The sequence below is a fragment of the Oncorhynchus masou genome, chromosome 28, assembly GCF_036934945.1.
Source record: "Oncorhynchus masou masou isolate Uvic2021 chromosome 28, UVic_Omas_1.1, whole genome shotgun sequence".
In the NCBI taxonomy this organism is placed as follows: Eukaryota; Metazoa; Chordata; class Actinopteri; order Salmoniformes; family Salmonidae; genus Oncorhynchus; species Oncorhynchus masou.
Window position 1 is genome coordinate 47,520,772 of NC_088239.1, and position 22,557 is coordinate 47,543,328.

The following is a 22,557-nucleotide window of genomic DNA, read 5'->3' on the forward strand; positions in this document are numbered from 1 at the left end:
AAGCGATTTAAAAATCGGCCATCCATTCCCCCTACAGCGCGTGCGCAAACGGAAATGAATGTTGTGTCGCGTGTCTGGTGACGTTTCAACAGTCGACTCGTTCTGAAGCCTCCGGGGCCGAGGCCTAGGTATTTTTTGTTGTTGTGAAAAATTTCCAACAAATGTCCATTTTTTTGTGCCCGTTTGGAGCGGGGTCTGGACCTTATGAGGCATTTTGGCTGGAGGTAGACTGCGGAAGAAAACCACAATAGTTGGAAAAGCCAGCAAGTTGCAGGAACTAACGTCAGCGCGAGGAAATAAGGATTGAAAAAATATGACATCTCGGAGGTAACGTAAGCCTTAAGGACTGATCATGGAAAACAATCTGATGATGGTAGTTAGCTAGCTAACTAGCCTGTCGGCTAACATTAGCCTAGAACTGTTTACACTTACAATATTATCCCAGTGATTTAATGCATACATGTGATACTCAGTTAACGACCTAATAATAAAAGTCGTATTTGTACTACTGCCTTGCCGGTGTTTTATAGTCAGCGTAGTAGTAGTAGTAGTAGTAGTAGTAGTAGTAGTAGTAGTAGTAAGTAGTAAGCTAGCTAGCTAAGTAAGTTCTTTATTGGGCAATTACAATGGGCATCTGTGAAATTGAAGCTACCTTTTTGAATGTGCACTCATTTTAAAAGCTATCTGCCCAGGATATGCGGTTCAATGCATCTGGTTCAGTTTGGAGGACAGGCTTGTTATTCAGAAAGATACCCAACATAACTATAGACTGTAAATAAATATATGTTTAATATCCCTCACTTCTCTCATGCAATTTTTCCTGATAAATCAGTATTTCCTGATCATTCTCACATCCTTTAATCATACATCACTGACCCCCCCCCCCCCCCAAATCAATATCTTCTTTCTTCAGAATGACATTGTTGTGCCAATGACATTCCTGAATACAGACTATATTCATGAACTCTGTGATTTATGACTGCTTGTTATCTCCCCAAGGGTAAGTCAAGGGCCCTGAGCCCAGCTGGGTAGGTGACTCACTGGCATTTACAATAGAGTTATGATGAAATCCAAATAAAAGTCTAGACAGGACAAGGACAGGTACCTTGATGTTTAAGCTGGTCATGGATGTGGTGTAGTCCACAAATCTGTGGATTTATGCTGTGTCACCTATTACTTCAAATGCACTTAACTAGCTAGTTTACCTTGGATGTTGTTGTGGTTTTTAGGTGGTTCCACCCCAATATCACGGGGGTGGAGGCTGAGAATCTGCTGCTGACACGGGGGGTGGACGGGAGCTTCCTGGCCCGACCCAGCAAGAGCAACCCTGGAGACTTCACCCTCTCTGTCAGGTGAGTTACTGTAGCATCAGACACTAGAGCTACTGTAGGCTGGGTTGACACTGATATATATAAAAAAGGAGTCTATTTAGTTTAGTTACGCCTAAAGCATACAAAGTAAGCAAGAAAATGCTTTCCCCATTTATATTGTATTATAAATGATTAGGCAAATTGAAGATAACATTTCACCATCGCCTGGGTGGTGGGGGTTCATATTTCCCTTTCTATTATTCCCGTGTTCCCCTGGGCAGACGTAACGGAGCTGTCACCCACATTAAGATCCAGAACACAGGGGATTACTATGACCTGTACGGGGGGGAGAAGTTTGCCACCCTGGCTGAGCTGGTTCAGTACTACATGGAGCACCACGGCCAACTCAAGGAGAAGAATGGAGATGTCATCGAGCTCAAATACCCCCTCAACTGTGCTGACCCCACCTCTGAGAGGTGAACACTGACACGGACACAACATGCGTGTTTGTCTCTTGTTTGTCTTGTGTGTGTATATACCGCTCTAGCCTGCGTGTCAGTTCATCAGTAGAGTTCTTTGAACTGTATTTCTCTCTGTGTGTGTGTGTCCCAGGTGGTTCCATGGTCACCTGTCAGGCCGCGAGGCTGAGAAGCTGCTGACAGAGAAGGGGAAGAACGGTAGTTTCCTGGTCAGAGAGAGCCAGAGCCACCCTGGAGACTTCGTTCTGTCCGTCCGTACCGGTGACGACAAGACAGACAGCAGCGATGGCAAGCCTAAGGTCACTCACGTCATGATCCGCTGCCAGGTATAGTATTATTCATTATTTTTGTGCTTTACTCCTTCCCTCCCCCCCTTGATCAAAACAGGGTTCGCGTTCTTGGACTGTTGTAAATTAGATTTTAGAGGTGAATGGTGTTGAATGTCAATATTTGTTACATAATGAGTGCCAAATACTAATGGGCAGAAGTTGGGATACTATAAATGGCCTGGAATGTTGTCATAAGTTTGTGATACTGACAAATACGGATAAGGGATATTACTGGCATACTGTATGACATGTTTGTCTGGCCTTGAGTTTACAGAGAGCTGAGACCTAAAGGAGTGATAATGTGGCCTTGGATGTGGCATATGCCACGGATACACTACATGATATCTCCCTGCCAGCGTTTAGAACTGCCGACTGGCGGTCAAGAACAGCGAGTTCATCTCAACCTTTGCTGCCCTTCAGTCACTTTTTGGCCCTGATTTAACCTATGCCTATTTAACTAGGCATGTTAGTTAAGAACAAATTCTTATTTTACAATGATGGCCTACCCTCTGCCAAACCTTCCCCTAACCCTGACGACGCTGGGCCAATTTTGCGTCGTCCCATGGCGCTCCCGATCACGGCCGGTTGTGAAACAGATCGGGATCGAACCAGGGTCTGTAGTGATGCGGTGCCTTAGACCGCCATGCCACTCTGGAGCCCCTTAATGATGGAGACATGGATCACCCCAGAGAACACTGCTACTCCAGCTGCTCTCTCTTAATCTGGCTATGTGTTCACTCATAGTAATTTGGCTCCATCATATCCTCACCTGGTCTCTCCTATCAAGGCTGCCGCTCAAAAACATTTCTCTTTCCCCATTCTGACACCCTGGTGGCAACAAGCATCTCTGCGTGCCTGGCCGATACCTCAGCTTGGATGTCGTCCCACCACCTCAAGTTTAACCTTGACAAGACAGGGCTCCTCTTCCTCCTGGGGAAGGCATTCCCGCTCCGAGACCTCTCCATTACGGTTGACAACTCCACGGTGTCCCCCTCACAGTGTGAAAAGATTCTTGGCGTGACTCCTGCAGGTTCATGCTCTACAACATCCGTAGTGTACGACCTTACCTCACACAGGAAACGGTGCAGGTCCTAATCCAGGAACTTGTCATCTCCCGTCTGGACTACTGCAACTTGCTGTTGGCTGGGCTCCTCGTTTGGCCATCAAACCCCTTTAACTTATTCAGAACCCCGCAGCCTACCTAGTGTTCAACCTTCCTAAGTTCTCCCATGTCACCCCGCTCCTCTGCACACTCCACTGGCTTCCAATCGAAGCTCGCATCCACGACAAGACCATGGTACTTGCCTACGGAGCAGCAAGAGTAACTACCCCTCCCTACCTTCAGGCTATGCTCAAACCCTACACCCCATCCTGAGTACTCCGTTCCGCCACCTCAGGTCTCTTGGCTCTCCCAACCCGCTCACCCCGGACAAAGCTCTTCTCCGTCCTGGCACCCCAATGGTGGAATCAGCTTCCCCCTGAAGCTAGGACAGCAGAGCCCCTGCCCAACTACTGAAAACATCTGAACTTCTGGACTTACTATTACTGAGATATGTGGTTGTCCCATCTAGTTATTTGAATATTAATGCACTAACTGTAAGTCGCTCTGGATAAGAGTGTCTGCTAAATGACAAAGGGTTATTTGACTATTTTGAACATTTCCATATCTCATATCATCCTAATGGGATCATCACCAGTAAGTTCTGTTTTTTGTGTTCCTCAGCATGACCTGAAGTATGATGTGGGTGGAGGAGAGAAATTTGATTCTCTGACAGACCTGGTAGAGCACTATAAGAAGAACCCCATGGTGGAGACACTGGGCACGGTGCTGCAACTCAAACAGGTGTTTATACAGCTGGGTGTCGCTATCAGATCTAATTCCCCAGATCTTGATAACTGTACTAATCACACCCAAGGCCATTTTTGTCTTTCAGAAGCATTAATAAGAACCATTGATTTCTTGTGTTTCTAAACTTGTGTATGTTCTTTCCCTAGCCCCTGAACACCACTCGTATCAACGCAGCGGAGATCGAGAGTAGAGTGAGAGAGCTTAGTAAACTAGCCGAGGCCACGGACAAGGTCAAGCAGGGCTTCTGGGAAGAGTTTGAGGTAACATAACTCGTCATTGCATTTCAAAATATATATTTCATGCAGTATTGTTCTCATGTCAGGAAAGGTTTTTATACAGTTATACATCCTAAGCTATATATTCTACGTCCTCTGTTTTTCTCCCTCCCAGACTCTGCAGCAGCAGGAGTGTAAGCTGCTATACAGCCGCAAGGAGGGACAGAGAGCAGAGAACAAGAACAAGAACCGATACAAGAACATTCTTCCCTGTGAGAACACACACGCACCCTCCCCTATCAAATATCACCATTGCCTGACCACCCTGTTGTTGCCGTATGCATAGCCTGGATATGAGTTAGTCTGATTCAGATCGTGTCTCTCTCTCTCCTCCCTGTCTCCTCTAGTTGATCACACTCGTGTGGTGCTGAACGATGGGGATGGATCTGAGGCTGGTTCTGACTATATCAATGCTAATCTCATCATGGTAGTAACGGACATCATGGTAGGCAAGACAAACTTATTTTCACGATTTCAGTTATGTCATTAAAATCGATTGATCCTAGCACGTTTTTGGGCTCATTCAGTAGTTTTTACCTGTTTTTAAGAATCATGTTGAAAAAAATAATGTTTAAAGTACCATTTATAGTCCTAAAACACAGGTTGACAGTGATACCTTTGCTGTTTCCTATTGTCCTATGTATTTGTGATTTATAGCCTAGTGTCAGCACTGGTCTTAAATGTACAAATTCATCATCTATATATTGAAATAAGTCATATGTTGAAGACCAAGACATAAAAATAACTCCTGGCAAACACGTGTCACGCTTGTGTTCAGAATACTTGTATTTTTCATAATTATTAACATAACTGCTCTCACACCAATATTTCACTTCTGACTGAAATTGATTAGCTTGTTCTACTGTAATCAGTAGCGCACGCAAATTGATCACTCCGATCGATATTGTATTAAAATCAATGGAACTTGGACAATAACCACGGCGACATGTACCGTTTGCTCTCTTCTAAAAGACGAACCACAACGAACTTAGTATGCTACGTGTACCTTTCCATAGATGAGAGCCTGTAGTAGCCACTTATCAACTAGATGGCCAATTTGAAAATGGGAAACGCAACACTTTTTTTTTTGACTGGATTATTTCAACGAATCGTCACCTCACAGGTAGTTCAAATGACAATTATCTGTATCATTTGAGTTTGAAAATTATCACAGTGTTCCAAGTCCCGCGAAAGGACAGGCGCGTATGATTAAAATCAACGGCACCTAACCAAAGACGTGAATCTGTTTTTAAATCAATCGATTTAGTATCGTCTTGATGACTATAAACTTTTATATTAACATCACCAATCTGAGGTAAAAAAGGATGTGTAATTCCACACAATGAAAAAGCAAGCTTGTGTAAGGTAGTAACACAAACGTTCAATATTAGGGAAATTGGCTCCATGTCAAATTCTTCTATGGCAAAATAATGAAAATGTGTAATGGCAAAAATAATTTAACATGTCAATTTAGGATGATAGTATATGTTGCCCACTCACAAACTATTGCAATAATTACATCTGTTTCTCACTAATTAAGCCATTTGGAGAGTTTTATAAGACTCTTAAACACAATTTAACCCTGGCACTCTAGAATAAAGCTTCTATAGTGTCTGTGCAGCAGGCGGAACCTTTGACGTCCTCAATCATGGTAAACTCACTTTATCCTCAGGACCCACACCTGTCAGACACAGTAAATGACTTAGACTCAGCTCTATTTCAAACAGTCTGTGACAGCTCTACAAAATGCTTCTGCATGCTTACCGTACCAGTTTGTGCTGTAGCTTGTCTTTAAAAATAATAATAATAATAATAATTCAACGAGTGTGGACTGTGGAGTGTACTGCTAGCTGACCGATGTGTGCTACTTTAGTTTGCGCGTAGTCTGCTTCCCTCTGTCACCGTGTGTTCCAATCCGCACTACATTCAACACAGCTCCCGTCTCTGTAGAACCCGGTGTTCTTTCTCTCTCTAGCCGGAGTTGGAGTCCAAGTGTAACAGCACCAAGCCGAAGAAGTCGTACATCGCCACGCAGGGCTGTCTACAGAACACCATCAGTGACTTCTGGAGGATGGTGTTCCAGGAGAACTCCCGGGTCATCGTCATGACTACCAAGGAGGTGGAGAGAGGAAAGGTAACTGGCTGACTGGGTCTCCATTCCCGAGCATGTCTGAAAACCAGGAAGCCTGCTTCGTAGGTTTATCAGTGTGCATTTTTTTTCTGAGGTTTTGGAGCAGGAGTATTGAAGTGAATAGACACTCGTTTTCTATTTGTATGTTTGATTTGGTCGCCATTTGTGTCATCTCCCTGCAGAGTAAGTGTGTGAAGTACTGGCCAGACATGTCAGCTCTGAAGGAGTATGGAATCATGCGTGTCCGCAACGTCAAAGAGACGTCCGCTCACGACTACATCCTGCGAGAACTCAAACTGTCCAAGGTCGGACAGGTGAGAGGAGAGGGCTGTGTTTTTTTGGAAGTGCACTGCACGGGTGTGTGTTGACTGTGTGTGAGCATGCGTGATACTTAAAAATGTGTGTGTGTTCCAGGGTAACACAGAGCGGACAGTGTGGCAGTACCATTTCAGAGCGTGGCCAGACCATGGGGTCCCTACAGACCCCGGGGGTGTTCTGGACTTCCTAGAGGAGGTCAACCTCAAACAGGAGAGCATTCTAGAGGCTGGACCAATAGTGGTGCACTGCAGGTACACACACGCACACACACGCACACACACAAGACAGTTGTGTGTATTGTTGCCATCTAATTCTCTCTCTCTCCAGTGCTGGTATCGGGCGGACAGGAACGTTCATAGTGATTGACATCCTCATTGACGTCATCAGGGAAAAAGGTGAGTGCAACTGCGTCATCTATTTGTGCTTGATGAGATGGTCTCCATAAAGAAAGCTCTGCTTCGTTCAGACCCCGTGGGTGGTCTGTGTCTGCTGTATAAGTCCTCTTCTGTGACTCTGTAGGAGTGGACTGTGACATAGACGTTCCTAAGAGCATCCAGATGGTTCGTTCCCAGCGGTCTGGGATGGTTCAGACTGAGGCCCAGTACAGGTTCATTTACATGGCTGTCCAGCACTACATAGAGACACTGCAGAGACGCATAGAGGAAGAACAGGTGTGTGTGTGTCCATGTGTATGTCTGTGTGTGTTTTGTCTGTATGAGTGGTCGTAGAAGTATTTCTCTAACCTTCTCCTTTCCATCTGTCTTTAACAGAAGAGTAAGATAAAGGGGAGGGAGTACACCAACATTAAGTATTCTCTATCTGACCTGACGGGTGGAGACCAGCTGCAGAGCCCTCTGCCTCCCTGCACCCCCAGCCCCACCCCCAACTGCACAGAGTGAGTACCTACTCACAACCAGTTGTGGGGAAAAAGCGCCCAATTGTCATACTTGAGTAAAAGTGAAGATACCTTAATAGAAAATGACTCAAGTAAAAATGAAAGTTACCCTAAAATACTACTTGTGTAAAATCTAAGTATTTACCTTTTAAATATACTTAAGTATTAAATGTAAATGTCATTTCTAAAATATACTTAAGTATCAAAAGTAAAACTATAAATCCTCTCAAATTCCTTATATTAAGCAAATGTTATACTTTTTTATTTTTATTTACAGATAGCCAGGGGCACAGTCCAACACTTGGATAATAATAATTTACAAATGAAGCATGTGTGTTTAGTGATTCCGCCAGATCAGAGGCAGTAGGGATGACCAGGGATGTTGATAGAAGAATTGGACCATTTTCCTGTCCTGCTAAGAATTCAAAATGTACTTTTGGGGTGTCAGTGAAAATATATGAAGTTGTCAAATATGAATAGTAAAGCAGATACCCCAAAACACTACATGATTAGTACTTTAAAGGTTGTTTAAATAAAATAAGTAGTTTTACTATTACCAGCTACTATTCTCAAGCTAACACTTAGCTAGTCAGTTTCAATTGAGAAATACCTTGACTGATGCGTTTCTCTGTCTGTGGTTTGTATGTGTTTTCTCTTTTTTTCCCTGCGTGTGTGTGTGTGTGTATAGGATGAGGGAGGACAGCTCTAGAGTGTATGAGAACGTCGGTCTGATGCAGCAGCAGAAGAGCTACAGATGAGATTCACCTTTGACCCCCACGCTGTCCCAGGTAAATACAGGAACTGTGTCTTGAGTTCATTTTAAGGTTGTTACTTTTTTTTGTTATAAAGGACTGGAATTCTCTCTCTCTCCCTCCCTCTGTCCCTCTCAGGAATCTGTTAAATTTTTGTTGCCAGCTGCACCTGAACACCTGAGACGTGATCACGATGACTACACGGAAAAGAAGAAAACGTAAAATAACAAAAAACAAAAATCTGAGAGAGGTCTGAGAGAACCGAGACTAACGGAGAGGTTTTTGTTCCCTTCCTCCTCCTCTGCTCCTTATCCTCGTCCCCCCTCTCTCTCCAGGAACAGTAGCCCTCTAGTCCCCTAAACCACTGTGATTATCTGGAGAGCCCTAACGAGCTTAATGACAGAACTTAATAACAAGCCTAAAGCCCTAAACTTAACCTCAGCCTGAGTTTAGACCTTCTCAGACCAGACCCAGGCTGCTCTGTTCTCAGCTCACTAGAGGGAGAATAACCTAGCTTACCTGTTCTGTTTGTCATTATTCCACCCTCTCTTTTTGGCATGAATTTTTCTTCTGTCTTATTTCTTATTAACCAAAGGAAAGAAATCCATCGATCGTTTGTTTATTGGGAAGTAGTGAGATGAGTGAGCCCTTCTCAGATTTGAGAAAAAAGGCCTGTGCCAAAATGGTTTCATCCAACATCTCGGCCAACAGTGGTCTCCTTCTGCCCGGTTAAACCAGAGTGTGGGGGGGGACACTGTTTGCAGAGAAAAAAGGGATACTTCCAGTGGTAATATTGTTTTCATTTTTTTGTATCATGTTTTCTGTTACTGAAGGAAGAATTCTGGGTATTGTAGTGATGTTATTTTTTAAATCTTCACCCCCCTCAAACTAGAGTCCCAATAACTTCCCAGTGGATTTCTATTCAGGATGTTGGGGAGGATTTTTTAGTTGTCTTTTTAAAGGCATATTTTTGGTTTATTTTTATTACATGTTTTTGTTGTTGCCACAGTGATACTCAGTCTCCCTTGGTTACCATTCCCAAACTCGCACCCGATGTCCTTAACGCCGCATTCACATAGCAGCGCAACAGCTACAGCACAAGCCTTGTACCTTGGGTGGAATTGGCGGCTATAACTCCCAGGGTGCCTTCTGTTCCCACTAAGCACTAATGTGGGGTCTGATGGTTGTTTCTGGAGGTGTGGTCGCCTCGCCCCATACTGTTCGTAAGTGCTGTTTTAACAACGAACAGAAGAGTCGTCTACAGCACCGACAGTGGGGGACGAGATTAGAGGTAGGGTGCTTCCTCCCAGGCGCTTCTGTTCCAATGTTACTGTGGAAACTGTTTCAGAGTTTCTGGGGTAACTTGTTGTTTATGCCAGTCCGCCTAGCAACATGCATCGCCACTGAGATGCGGCTGCCCCAAAAAGTTTTACGTTATTTCTTTTTTCAACAAACAATGATACTATTGCATTTTTTCTTTTCTTTTTTTTCTGTTCTTTTTAAAGATGAATGCCTATTGTGTACTTTTGAAGCACCGCATAAACTTAATTTTCTCGGTTTCGAGAAGCTACCGCACATTTTTGATTTCTGGCGATTTTAGTTTTCATTGTCGTGGTTGTCATGGCAACTACAGGTCCACTGTTGGTTGGCCGGATTTAACTTAATAGGTTAAAAGGAGTGCCTGGTCACTCTCTCTCACAGACGCACACAGACACACACACACACACAATTGCAATCAGCTACAATTCCTTTGTTCTACATTTATGTTTCACGTTTGAACATGCAGTTTCAGTCTCTGTTTATTATTTTGCTAGGTGCATCACACTAAACCACATTACTTTCTCGATCTGTTGTCCATTTGAAACTAAGTGCTTATTGTCGACTACAGTATTCTGGAAAGGGTTGTTCCCAGGTTGATATATTAATTTAATATATGTGTTTTGTATGTACATTATTACCATGATAAAGTATCTACCCATTTCATTTCAAATGTGTAACATAACGTTAGCTTTTTCGCCAACACGCCTCCCCTTCTACACATTTGATTACTGTTTAAAGGTTGTTTTTTTGTTTTGTTTTTTACATTGCAGCTCGTTTCCTATATATTGCAGTGCACTGTTAATGGCCAGAGCCTTATGAGGCCAGAAGTAGTAACCTATATAGGGAAAATGGTGCCATTTCAGATCAGCCCTTTGGGTAATGCAGGGAGGGTTGAGGAGGAAGTTGTGATTTTCTGTATGTCCAGGGTTATGTTCTCATTCATCCCCCTTTTCCCTAAAGTGTGCACTTGTTCACTCCCCCTCGTTTAATTTAAAAAATATATTGGATTGGTCTGTATAAGTTTGCTGTCTTGGCGATGAGGGAGGTCTAGAACATTCCTTTTCTCAGCCTCTCTGGGGCTCCAGGTACAAGTTACCCCTAAGCACTGATCTAGGATCAGCTTTGCCACCCCAAGACCTAAGCTTGACCATTTGGAGGAAATCTATTTAACTGACTAGATCAATGTCTAAGGGCAACTTCATCCTATTCTGGGGAGTTAGTTTGTTTCTCTCCTTTGACTGAGTTCGGGGATCCTTAGTATCTACTGTGCTGTGTGTAGTGAGCCCGTTCATTGTACTGTAGGGTGTGTTTGTCGAACACTAGTCTGTGGCGTGCTTCTGGTGTTTATGTATCGTGGTGTGTTAGGATTTGTGTGGGTGCGTGAGAGAGGGTGTGTGCGTGAGAGAGGGTGTGTGCGTGAGAGACGGTGTGTGCGTGAGAGAGGGTGTGTGCGTGAGAGAGGGTGCGTGTCCAGAGAATACTGGTGTTTCAGCTGCCTGCTCCTCGATGCCTGGTCATCTCTTCTGGATTCTGTTTTCCTCTGATCACGATAAATTGGCTTTTTTTCTCTTGTTTCCTGTTTTGTTTCTGTCACGTAAAGCGTTTACATGCATAGATATGCCTCCCTATGCATATGCATTACATGTGTTGGTTATACTCTGAGAAACCAGTGCTCTTCAGTCTCACCTCCATACTTAACCTGAAAACACTTTAATGTGAACTTCTGTCAACCCTGACAGCATACAACAAAAAAAAGGAAAAATGTTGAACTCAATGCAAACAAACGAAACAAACTATATTTTTTAACTTGTATATTGTACATGAATATCTTGTAGAGGAGAATGTACTTACTAAACATATCTAATTGCCAATAAGATGAACTGTCTGTGTAATCTAATAGCTCTCTACCCTGTGTCGTGGAGTTGGAGCTTTCTCACAAAGCTTAAGAGGTTTATCGTATTGTATTTCATTGCAGGTAACCTGGGTAACTTCCTTGATAACGATAATAAACGGCAATGCTCATGCCTCAAAATGTCTCCCTCCTGTTGTTATTGGCACTGCAATGAATAGAAAGCCATCACATTGTGCAGTCAGTCAGTTACACACACTGATTTAAAGAGTTGAAGACGTCAAGCGTCCCTTACGCATTTTCAAGGATGTCATTTTCAGTTGGGGCTCATTCTTACAGCACCATTCAGCTAAGTTGATGAAGCCCCCAGCTAAGTGGCGGTGTAGTGCCAGCACCAGAGGTCTGACCAAGGTGCATTCATTAAAGAAACAGCACCTTGAAGCATGTTGGCTTTTAATGATAAAATAGCACTTTCCGCTAATTATTTCCTCAGAGCTGCTGAGTACAGCACAGTAGCTCTTACATTCAGCTGTGGAAGCCTGCCAGCACTGTTGAGCAACCATATATCTTGTGGCGTGCCCAGTCTCCAGGACTGTGTGTCCGTGCCTGCACGCGAGCGAGCCCCTACGAACTGCCTTTGTATCCGTTGCTCACTTCAATAGTAACGTTAACAACAAAGGATTTAAACAAGACTGACCTCGGATCTGTTCTTAGTGGGGATAACCTTCTCCCACTCTAAAGGTAAAAGAACCGTGTTGACTGTGTGGTCATAAGTATATCGACACTGGGCACTCCAAGGAAACTCACAAATGTAACTGGGTGCTCCCATGTGATGTGTAGCCTAAGTCTTGGTCTCTGTTATGCCATAATCTCTGGCCAATCCTTCTTTACGCCCTCCCAGTCTATGAGGGCAGCAGTGTGTTGTACCCTCAGTAACAGATTCCTAAGATGGTGGGGACATTCTTTCTGCTCTGTATCGGATCCTGTCTCCTGCTGCTGGTTGTGCTGAGGCCTCGGAGGCCCAGGAACTTCCCGCCGGGACCACCGCCCGTTCCCATATTTGGGAATGTTCTGCAGCTGAGCATGAAGAATCCTATGGCTGTCTTGGATAAGGTAAGAAGACGGAACGAGCACTCGAGAAAGTTGCAATGTTTTTATTTTCTTCATATTTTGGCCTACTTCACCTTTGAAAACCCCATGAACAAACATGTAGGCTTTAGCTAAGCGAGCTAACAGTCTCCTGTATTGTTTTCTAGCTGTCCGGAGAGTATGGTGAGGTGTACAGCCTGTTCCTGGGCTGGAGGCCTGCCGTGGTGCTCCATGGTCTACAGGCGGTACGGGAGGCACTGGTGACTAAATCCGTGGACTTCGCTGGACGACCACAGGGCATGATGGTCAACCACGTAACAGAGGACAAAGGTGATATGTGTTAGCCATGCAACAAGATATCATAGAATTTTATACTGCTGTCATATTACATTATACCATGTATTGCATGGCAGTGTATTGCAATGATTTAGCTCTACCGAACCATGTTTTAATGGCGGTTTCTAGAGATTACAGGTATATTGTGGCTCAGGCTCAGAAGATTAACCCAGTGTTTCACCACCACAGGTCTGATCATGGGTAACTACGGGGCGGTGTGGAAGGAGCACCGGCGCTTTGCTCTGACCACCATGAAGAACTTTGTTCTGGGGAAGAGATCCATGGAGGAGAGGATCCTGGAGGAGACGGATCACGTCTGCACTCGGCTGAGAGAGAATGCAGGTATGTAACCCTCATCTAACCCGTCGTTGAGGATCAACAAAAAGGTGTTGATGAGTTGAACTGGATACTCAATGTCAACTTAGTTGTTGAGGTTTTTAGAAGAAGTGCTTTAATTACTGTCAAATGTGTTGGAAACAAACGTCTTCATAGCAACAGTGTGTTATTTGTCAGGTAAATCCTTGGACCCTGTGACTCTGGTCCACAGCGCTGCGTCCAACATCATCTGCTCGGTCCTGTTTGGTCATCGCTATGACTACCAGGACCCGGTCCTCTCCTTCATCATCAACAGCTTCAAGGAGAATGCTCAGATTGCTAACGGGCCCTGGGCTGCTGTGAGTTACAAATACACTCAAGTTAACCTCTATTGCAGCATAAAAAGATCACAGTTGTTGCACTCAACATTTCTCAGATCCAACGTCTTTAACGTTTTTACCTGAAGTAGATATTTGGGAAATTCTATTCTTTATTTAGCTCTATGGGCACTTATGTAGTCATTCTTTAGGCCTTTATGTGTCATTCTCTACGCAGGTCTATGACAGCTTCCCACTGCTGCGGCGGCTGCCCCTCCCCTTCCAGAGAGTGTTTGACAACTACAGAGCTCTGAAGAAACACACCGTGGAACTAGTGGAGCAGCACAAACGCACACGTGCACCCGGGGAGCCGCGAGACGTCGTAGACAGCTATCTGGATGAGATGGACAAGGTGTGTGTGTGTTATCCTGTCTTTAGTGTTAAATGACTGAATGTATTTATACCACTGTTATTACATTAAGTTATAGCAGATCTATAACGTGTTCTCCAGAGAGGTCCAGAGGGGTGTGTGCTGGAAGAGGGGAGGTTGGTGATGTTACTACTGGACCTCCATTTCGCTGGGACTGACACTAGCTCCAATTCCATACTCACGGCGCTGCTCTACCTAGCTACACACACACACATACAGGGTGAGTGGACGCACACCCTGGCTTTAGCTCAGTGGGCTAACTCAGTCTCATTGTCACTCAGGTGGCCCTGGGTTTGATACTCATTGGCGACATCATGTTATCGCTGCAAACTGTTCCTACATGAGCTGTCTGGCACAGGCCAGGACACGCATTAGCTTAAGACAGTCGGTCGGTCCCAAAGGAGGCTGACAAAAAGTATTAATTTCTCTCCCTTTGTCTTCACTCTCTTTGACTCTATCCCTCACTCCCCAGCCCAATGTCAGACGGAGATTGACAGTGTTCTGGGGGGGAAGGAGAGAGTGTCGTTTGAGGACAGACACAGGATGCCCTATGTGATGGCCACTATCCATGAGACCCAGCGTCTAGCCAACATCGCACCGCTAGGGGTGTTTCATGCTACCGTCAGACCCACCAAGCTCATGGGCTATGACATACCAGAGGTACACACACAGATAACCTTTTAAATTACACACACACACTCACACTCACACAAGAGACAGATCTGGTCAATGTTGGCCCTTTGGGGAACAAGGCTTGTGGGCTATAACATACCCAAGGTGATAAGTGACATTCACACACAAGCACACACACACATGAGTGCACAAACACACACACACACACACACAAATGCATTGACCTTCAGCATTCAACATGTATGGTCATGAATTTGGCATTATTCCTTCAGTTGTTATTGGTGCCTCTCCCCATCTCTTTGTGTTTTTCTCTCTCTTGCTCCCTGCGCACCTCTGTTTCCTACTACCTGTCTTTCTGCCTGTCTTCCCCTTATCATTCTATTTCTCTCATCCCTCTGCCCCCCTACACTTTCCTCTCTCTCTCCCTCCCTCCCCCTCTCACTCACTCTCCTTCCCCATCCCTCTCACCTTCATCTTTCCCTCGCTCTCTGGCAAAGGGGACTCTGGTTATCACCAACCTCACCTCTGTGCTCTTCGAGAGCAGCCAATGGGAGCGTCCAAATGACTTTAACCCTGCCCACTTCCTGAATGATGACGGGCAGTTTGTGAAACCAGAAGCCTTTCTGGTGTTCTCGGCAGGTATAACTGATAATAAATAGCTTCTGACAACATGGCCACCAGTTCTATCAATCACATCAGTGCAGATGAATGAGAGGGGACGAGGAGAGACTATTGAGATGCAGCCTAAGGTTATAGACAGGAATACTGTCATCTTATTCTCTAGAGAGAAACGGAGCCGTTCAGTGGATCTACAGGTGTCCGAGGTTTATGATGTAAATCCTGGGCTGTTTATGTAACTAGTGTTTAGTTCTGGATTTATATAACTGCTGTTGTTAGTTATGTAAATGTGACAAGTCATGCTTCAGCCCCTGCTGGCCAAGTAGACAGTTTTAATAAGCAAACAATTAGAGACAAAGAGTACAGAAAGAGTGAAATTGGTAGTTAGGCCAGTGAGATTTTGTACTCTGTCATTATGTTACTGATTTTGTGTGTGTGTGTGTGTGTGTGTGTGTGTGTGTGTGTGTGTGTGTGTGTGTGTGTGTGTGTGTGTGTGTGTGTGTGTGTGTGTGAGGTCCTCGTGTGTGTCTCGGGGAGCTGCTGGCACGTATGGAACTCTTCCTCATCCTGGTTACTCTGCTGCAGCGATTCCACTTCCTGTGGCCAGAGGATGCGGGGAACCCTGACCTTTCACCTGTGTTTGGGGGTATCCAGTCACCCAAACCCTACAGGGTATCAGTCAGACTGAGAGGAAACCAGGGTGCCTGATGGAACCAGTTGGAGCCAGTGTTACTTTTAAATATGTCCCCACATCATTATGGAGTATGTAGGGGCTCCCGAGTGGCCCAGCGGTCTAAGGCACTGCATCTCAGTGCTAGAGGTGTCACTTCTGACCCTGGTTCGATTCCAGGCTGTATCACAACCGGCCATGATTGGGAGTCCCATAGGGCGGCGCACAATTGGCCCAGTGTCGTCCGGGTTAGGTTTAAAAATGTAAAGCATTGTGATATTTTTTATTGTGTTTGGCAGCTGTTCCATCATAAAATCTGTTTGGTTCATGTTCAAGTCATGTTTTCATTTTTTTTTATAGCAAATGGCATGTGATCCACTGCCATGCGTCATTTATCCCTGTAAAGCGGTCTCAGGTTTATCCTGTACCTCATTTCAATGCTTGCACAGCTCTCCTGAATCAGCGGACTTTAAAACGAGTAATACCTTATATAGCCTTGTGCGTGTGTTGGGGGGGGGCAGGCGTGAGTTTTATATAGGCTTTTCAAGAGGGGCAATGCCCGGTCAATTAGGCAGCCAATGTACCGTGGCGCGGGAGAGAATGCTGTAGCACTGCAGAACCTAGTCCACTGCAAGACCTAGTCTCTCCTCTGTCATGGCCATGAACAACCTCAAGAGGGCTACAGTGAGATCACTGAATCACACACACATATACACACACACACACAAACAAACCCTGTAGCAAGGGCACTCTTTATTAAGACAGAATCAGTGAATCAGTAACCTCAGCAGGGGGTCAGGTAGGTCAGTTGGAATATTTCCTCTCCCTCATATTCTAATCTCTATTCTAATGAATTAGAACATTCTTGAATAGGACTGTGCATTTGATTTGTGGACTATTGTATTCAGATGGTATGGAACAGAATAATGCTTGCAGCTGATTTGCTCAGAGGGAAATAACGAATAGGACTATAAATAGAAGGCTAGTAAATAGGAAGACACTGCCTCATATGGTATTGTGGATAAAACAACTGGGCATGCACAGTTAACCTGGTAGGTTTAACCTGATAGGTTAATCAAGGGATTATCATTAGGGTACAGCTATGATGATGAGGATGTGTCATAATCATCATCATCATCATCAATTAATTGTAATGAACAACAATGCATAGCACCGTTTTATTATCAAAAGAAAAAAAGGCATGCAAAATCCAGGGGTATAAATGTAGTGAACACTACAGTGCATCTTCACCACCACCATCACCATCATCATAGGGAGCTCCTCCACTCCTCACATCTCTCCTCCTCATCTCCCGTGTGGGAGGGGTTTCCCTCCTGTGGGTACGGTAGTTGCCTCTCAGCCCCCGTTTCTCCTTTCAGCGCGCGACTGAGAGGGAGGGGGCGGGGTTCAGGGCTCGCGGCTTTAAATGAGGAGGTCGGACTACTCGGTCGCGTGCGATTGGAGGGAGTGTATGGGGACTGTTGTGGAAAGAGCGCTCCTATAGAAATTGTGACAGTCGCACAGAGACAGGACGCTTTATTTGACATTTCTCTCTCCATCTCTAATTCTCCAATCTCTGTCGGAGGAAGAAAAAACATTTAAAAGAACTGTTGGAGAAGTGTCAGGTAAGAGAAGTGAGAGCATTTTGATTGTGTGTCAGTATGTGGTTGATTGGGGGAAAAAAGATGACGTTAGATTAGAAGGACTCGACAAGAATGAATTGACCAATATGGATTGCAAGAATCCATTATTCAGGATGTAAATAGTCAACATGTGCCATGTCTGAGAAAATTATGCATCTTGTGAACATTTTAGAGGGAGAAAAAAAGGTTGACTTATGTGAACATAGAAAATGACTTCTATTCATTCAATTCCTCCCTTTCCAGTAATTGAATGCCCCACTCTGTGTCACCACTGCAGGGCATAATTTATTACAGTGAGATCCACAAAGAGCTGCATACTGAAATGACAGGAGAGGTTGATGTCTCTGTAACCTCAGTCCCCAGCCTCTTGTGGGTATATTGACACAAAAAGACTTGGGCTTAATCCCTTCTGGGGATAGAAGAGTGCGGAACAAGGTTCTTAAGGGGGCAATAAACCAAGCTTTCCTTGCCATGATCTCTTCAGGCCATATTCTCCCCCTTCCTTCACTATGGACTCATTTACATTTGACATGTCAAGCTGCAAAGTACACCGATTAGAAAAAGCAAGTCAGCTACAGCAGAAACAGACAGTCGGGACAGATAGTGTGGAGTCGCTCCCCATTACTCCTCATTGCACCGACAGCCACTGTTTCAGACCTGTCTCACGCGCACACTCACTCCGAACTAGCCAGTCTGTAAACGAGGTGAGGGAGCCTTCAGTTACTAACATTAACACATACTGGCAGCAGAGAAAGGTCAAGATGAAGAACAATGTGAAATAGGAGAGAAGCAAGTCAGAGAATAACATTATTGTCATGCTACAAGGTATGTGTGTGCCTGCATGCATGAGTGTGGAGAGGTCAAAGGTCAGGTTATGATTCCCTATAGAACATGCTCTAGCTGCAGTATATTGATCAGCTCTTATTTTCCCATGGTCTACAATCCCCTGTGATAGGTATTATTGACTGTGTGTGTGTGTGTGTGTGTGTGTGTGTGTGTGTGTGTGTGGGATGGAGAGTTAGGCGCTGACTGAGGTGCTGAAACTGACAGTGCTTACATCACTCACTCCAAACCCCCACTGCTGCTGAAGTCAGGGGAAATATTCACCGGGTTGGGGGTTTTACCCTCTTAGTAGACAGATTTAAAAGGGATACATTGCAGATTGATCCTCTGGGGTCATCAACTAAAACAGCAAGTTCAAGTGTATAGAATGGCGTCAGGCATGATGTGTATTGTCAGAAAGTCCCTGATCTTTCCCCTTGTCTTTTTGTAGTTGGACTCCTGGCTGTAATATAGTGTTCCTGTATTGGCACTGCTGCAGCCTGCAATATACAGTAGCGCTCCTGGAAAAGCACTCAATGTGATCCATTACTCCGCAGTAGAAAGAGCAAGAGGGAGTTTGTCCTAGTTTTACAATGGTAAGATAAGACAGTGCTGCTGGACTTAATTACAATCTGCTGTGGACATTTATCACCCTGGAAAATAATTAAGATGGTGAGAGACGGATGTGGATGGCTGCTGTAGTTGTTTATGAGCGCATGATGCTGGAGTCTGGTTTGGCACTGTCTGTATAGCACTGCACTGTCTGTATAATCTCCAGCTGTAGATGATGATGAGCTGGGAAGGATGGAGTACTCAGCCATGTTGTAATGCCAAACATGCTATCAGTCGTTACTCCGTTACTACTGCAGTGCAGTAGCAGGCTGCTACTACTGCTACTACTATTACTATTATTATTATTACTACTACTACTACTAGCACTACTACTACTAATTATTATTATTATTATTATTACTACTACTATTGCTACTAGTACTACTACTACTACTACTACTGCTACTATTGCTGTAATTACTACTTCTAGTATTACTATTACAACTACTATTATTATTACTAGTAATACTACTACTACTGCTACAATTACTACTTCTATCACTAGTACTATTACTACTAGTAGTAATACTACTAGTACTACTACTACTAATACTATTACTACTACTATAACTACCAACCCTTACCCTAAACCTAACCGCTAGCCCTAATTAACTAACCCTAACCGCTAACCCCAACCCTAAACTTAAAATGGCCTTCGAGGGAGAATTTTCCTTGTTTTACTTTCCGGTACCTGGAAGATAATAATATTTCTTGGGTACACACACACACACACACACACACACACACACACACACACACACACACACACGTAGAAAAGAATGGGAAAGGATAGCCTGCTGTCATTGCTTATTCGTTTCATACATTATAGACTCTCCATGATGATAAATGGAGGTCAGGGTTGGGGTGAACTCAATTCCAACCTAATCCATTTAACCAATCAACTCACATTCATGAGTTGGACAGTTTCCCGTTGCTTTCAATGAGAATTTCCCACCTCATTTCATCCAGGATGTTGGAATGTATTTTCTTCAGTTTGACACAGTTGGAACCTAGAGTAATTGACTTCCTGTCCCAAATCTGCAGGGAAAGCGATGTCGTCCACTACTTCCCTGGCTGTTCTCTCTCATGACAGATATTCTCCGGCACAACAAAGTGTGACCAGAGGTGATTGATTAGCAATGTACCATGAGTATGTTTGGAGTGTGTATAGCCGTCAAGGGTGGTGGTGTTGTGCGTATGTGGAAGCACTAGTGCGTGTTAGATGCTGAATCAGGCGGTTGCATATCCTTAGTGAATATTAAGGTGTGTCCATTTCCTCTGAGTACCATACTGTTAAATATGTTTTGTGACAAGTCGTTCCCTGGCTGGGAAAATGAATGTGTGAGGGAACCAGAACTATAGATTCATTCTGGACCTGAGACCTGAGCTGAATGTTGACGCTGCATGGCCACACAGCCGTATCTGAAAGAGAAGGATAGAACTACACACATCCACGAGCTGGATAGAGCAACAAATGAGCTCTTATGAGCAAAAAATCTTTGGCACATTATTCCCAGTATTGGACACCCCGTTTCTTACAGAGAGGTACCCTACTGGTGCTAAGAAGTACCCTTCAAAGGTGACTAACTCTCTTCCTGGAGAGCTACTTAGTATGCAGGAACGTGCAGGACTTTTGATCCCATGAGTAGGGTTGCCAGTGGAGATTTTAGCATGTATATCTTGGTGCGGCAAACAAACAAATAATGTTTTTAGATGCATGCCAGCAAAGCCACTACACAACACTAAACATTACATTAATTGCACTATAACAGTGAAAAACTGTGCCCACAAACTGTTAGGTCCTACATAAAGCTTTCCCAACAGCAGAGGTTTCTTTTCAGCACCATGGAGTGAACCCTTACCACTGCTACACCTGGCTATCAGCGGAGCCTTGTCTGGCAGCGAAACAGTTCATTCAGCCTCATTTACTGCCTTTTATAAAACATTGCTGATATGGCTGACTTGCTTAAACAAATGTGTTTTCTACTGACAATTGAGATGTACAAACTGTGGCATAAGGGAACGATGAGCGGATAAGAGGCAATCCATCATTTCGATTAAGACATTAATGAGCGAGCTAAGATGGACGTAGTCAATATAACTATTTTTTTCAGCACTTTTGAAATGTACAGCGTGAGAATTCAGAACATGGGCCGTTCTTACAGTGTTCTCCCATGTACACCAAGTCAGAACCGTAGGATAAATAAATGGGGAAGGGACGAGGAGGAGGAGGAGGAGGAGTAGTAGGAAGGATCGGAGGACCAATGCGCAGCGTGGTAAGTGATTATAACTCAGAACACTAACGAATGAAACAACAAAGAGAACGAAATGAAACCGAAACAGTCCTGTACAGTGAATACACACAGAACAGAAAATAATCAACCCACAACTCAAAGGTGAAACCAGGCTACCTAAGTATGGTTCTCAATCAGGGACAATGATTGACAGCTGCCTGACAGAACCATACCAGGCCAAACACAGAAATCCCAAATTATAGAAAAAAGAACATAGACTGCCCACCCCAACTCACGCCCTGACCATACCAAAACAAAGACAAAACAAAGGAACTAAGGTCAGATTGTGACAGATACCTAGTCAGTTGTACAACTGAATGCATTCAACTGAAATGTGTCTTCTGCATTTAACCCAACCCCTCTGAATCAGAGAGGTACGGGGGGCTGCCTTAATCGACATCCACATCTTCGGATCCCGATATAAGCAGACAAGGAAAGCTATTTCAATATTCAATGATTACATTTCTCTAAAACTGGTTCTAGGCTACATTTGCACCACCAAGTCAGAACAGTATGCACCACCAAGTTATGAAGGGGGAAAGGGACCAAATTATTAGGATGAGGCACATGGGCTACTAACAGCTTACTACACAACATACACTTAGTATTACTTTCTTAGCTACAGTATACATCCCTGGCATATTACATAATTTATGCAGCAGTACACAATACATTTTTGGGCTCACCTTGCTGTGCTCACTTAAACAGGATGGTGTCGCGGTGGTCCTTCTTGTGGGCAAATGTTGTCTTCAAACATTGTCATCAACGTCTGGCATTCTCTGGATTTATGGTGCTTTCAAAACAACTGGGAACTCTGAAAAAAACAAGGTTGAATTATGACGTCGGTATCTTTAGGTCAGAGCTCTAGAAAGAGGCCAGAGTTCCCGAATTGGAATTCTGAGTTGGATGAGCGTTCAAAGCATAATTTTCCCAGTCGGAACTTGATATTTTCAGAGTTCCAGTTGTCTTGAACTCACTGAAGTCTGAGATTTCCCAGTTCCAAGTTTCCAGTTGTTTTGAAGGCAGCAGAAGTCATGCTGGATTGACAGCATGATCAATGTATTCAACCTTTTCTGGCCCATGGTGTTGCATGTGATTGTTTATCCTTTTAAGCTTGGACAAGAGACCCTTAATAAAGATAGGTGTCCCGCAAGCAGGACAACTTCTGGTAAAACTGGAGGGTGCGCAATTCAAATAAATAATCATAAATGTTATGGATTTTAAACATTTAGGTACATAAGTGTCTTAAATCGTCTGAAAGCTAAAATTCC

The 22,557-nt window shown here is 44.1% G+C and overlaps 3 protein-coding genes across 3 annotated transcripts in view; all 3 read left to right on the forward strand.

Moving 5' to 3' along the window:
- Window positions 1–68: 68 nt before the first annotated feature.
- On the forward strand, window positions 69–11,690 carry LOC135517722 (tyrosine-protein phosphatase non-receptor type 11). The gene is made up of 16 exons (XM_064942278.1): window positions 69–327; window positions 1,230–1,352; window positions 1,592–1,786; window positions 1,923–2,115; window positions 3,842–3,961; window positions 4,114–4,227; window positions 4,358–4,454; window positions 4,590–4,687; window positions 6,218–6,376; window positions 6,556–6,687; window positions 6,788–6,942; window positions 7,019–7,086; window positions 7,211–7,362; window positions 7,462–7,586; window positions 8,275–8,374; window positions 8,477–11,690. The coding sequence occupies exons 1-15, from the start codon at window positions 314–316 to the stop codon at window positions 8,342–8,344; spliced, it is 1,815 nt and encodes a 604-aa protein (XP_064798350.1). The 5' UTR covers window positions 69–313; the 3' UTR covers window positions 8,345–8,374; window positions 8,477–11,690.
- A 765-nt stretch (window positions 11,691–12,455) lies between these two features.
- On the forward strand, window positions 12,456–16,244 carry LOC135517723 (cytochrome P450 2D15-like). The gene is made up of 9 exons (XM_064942279.1): window positions 12,456–12,620; window positions 12,764–12,926; window positions 13,122–13,274; window positions 13,446–13,606; window positions 13,803–13,976; window positions 14,076–14,214; window positions 14,467–14,654; window positions 15,125–15,266; window positions 15,760–16,244. Exons 1-9 carry the CDS (start codon window positions 12,456–12,458, stop codon window positions 15,951–15,953), a joined length of 1,479 nt encoding a protein of 492 aa, XP_064798351.1. The 3' UTR covers window positions 15,954–16,244.
- Window positions 16,245–17,377: 1,133 nt separating this feature from the next.
- The window catches only part of LOC135517725 (rabphilin-3A-like), a 41,417-nt gene continuing 36,237 nt past the window's right edge, over window positions 17,378–22,557 (forward strand). The window contains exon 1 of the mRNA XM_064942281.1: window positions 17,378–17,540. The gene's annotated coding sequence lies outside the window, so the exon portion shown is untranslated. The remainder of the gene's footprint in view (window positions 17,541–22,557) is intronic.

Bases quoted from the DNA above. Each gene is read 5' to 3' on its own strand.
- LOC135517722 (XM_064942278.1), top strand. The intron at 4,228-4,357 runs GTAACATAACTC...TCTCCCTCCCAG, and splicing joins GCTTCTGGGAAGAGTTTGAG to ACTCTGCAGCAGCAGGAGTG. The intron at 4,688-6,217 runs GTAGGCAAGACA...TTCTCTCTCTAG, and splicing joins TGGTAGTAACGGACATCATG to CCGGAGTTGGAGTCCAAGTG.
- LOC135517723 (XM_064942279.1), top strand. From the start codon at position 12,456: ATGGTGGGGACATTCTTTCTGCTCTGTATCGGATCCTGTCTCCTGCTG. The intron at 12,621-12,763 runs GTAAGAAGACGG...ATTGTTTTCTAG, and splicing joins CTATGGCTGTCTTGGATAAG to CTGTCCGGAGAGTATGGTGA. The intron at 13,607-13,802 runs GTGAGTTACAAA...TTCTCTACGCAG, and splicing joins CTAACGGGCCCTGGGCTGCT to GTCTATGACAGCTTCCCACT.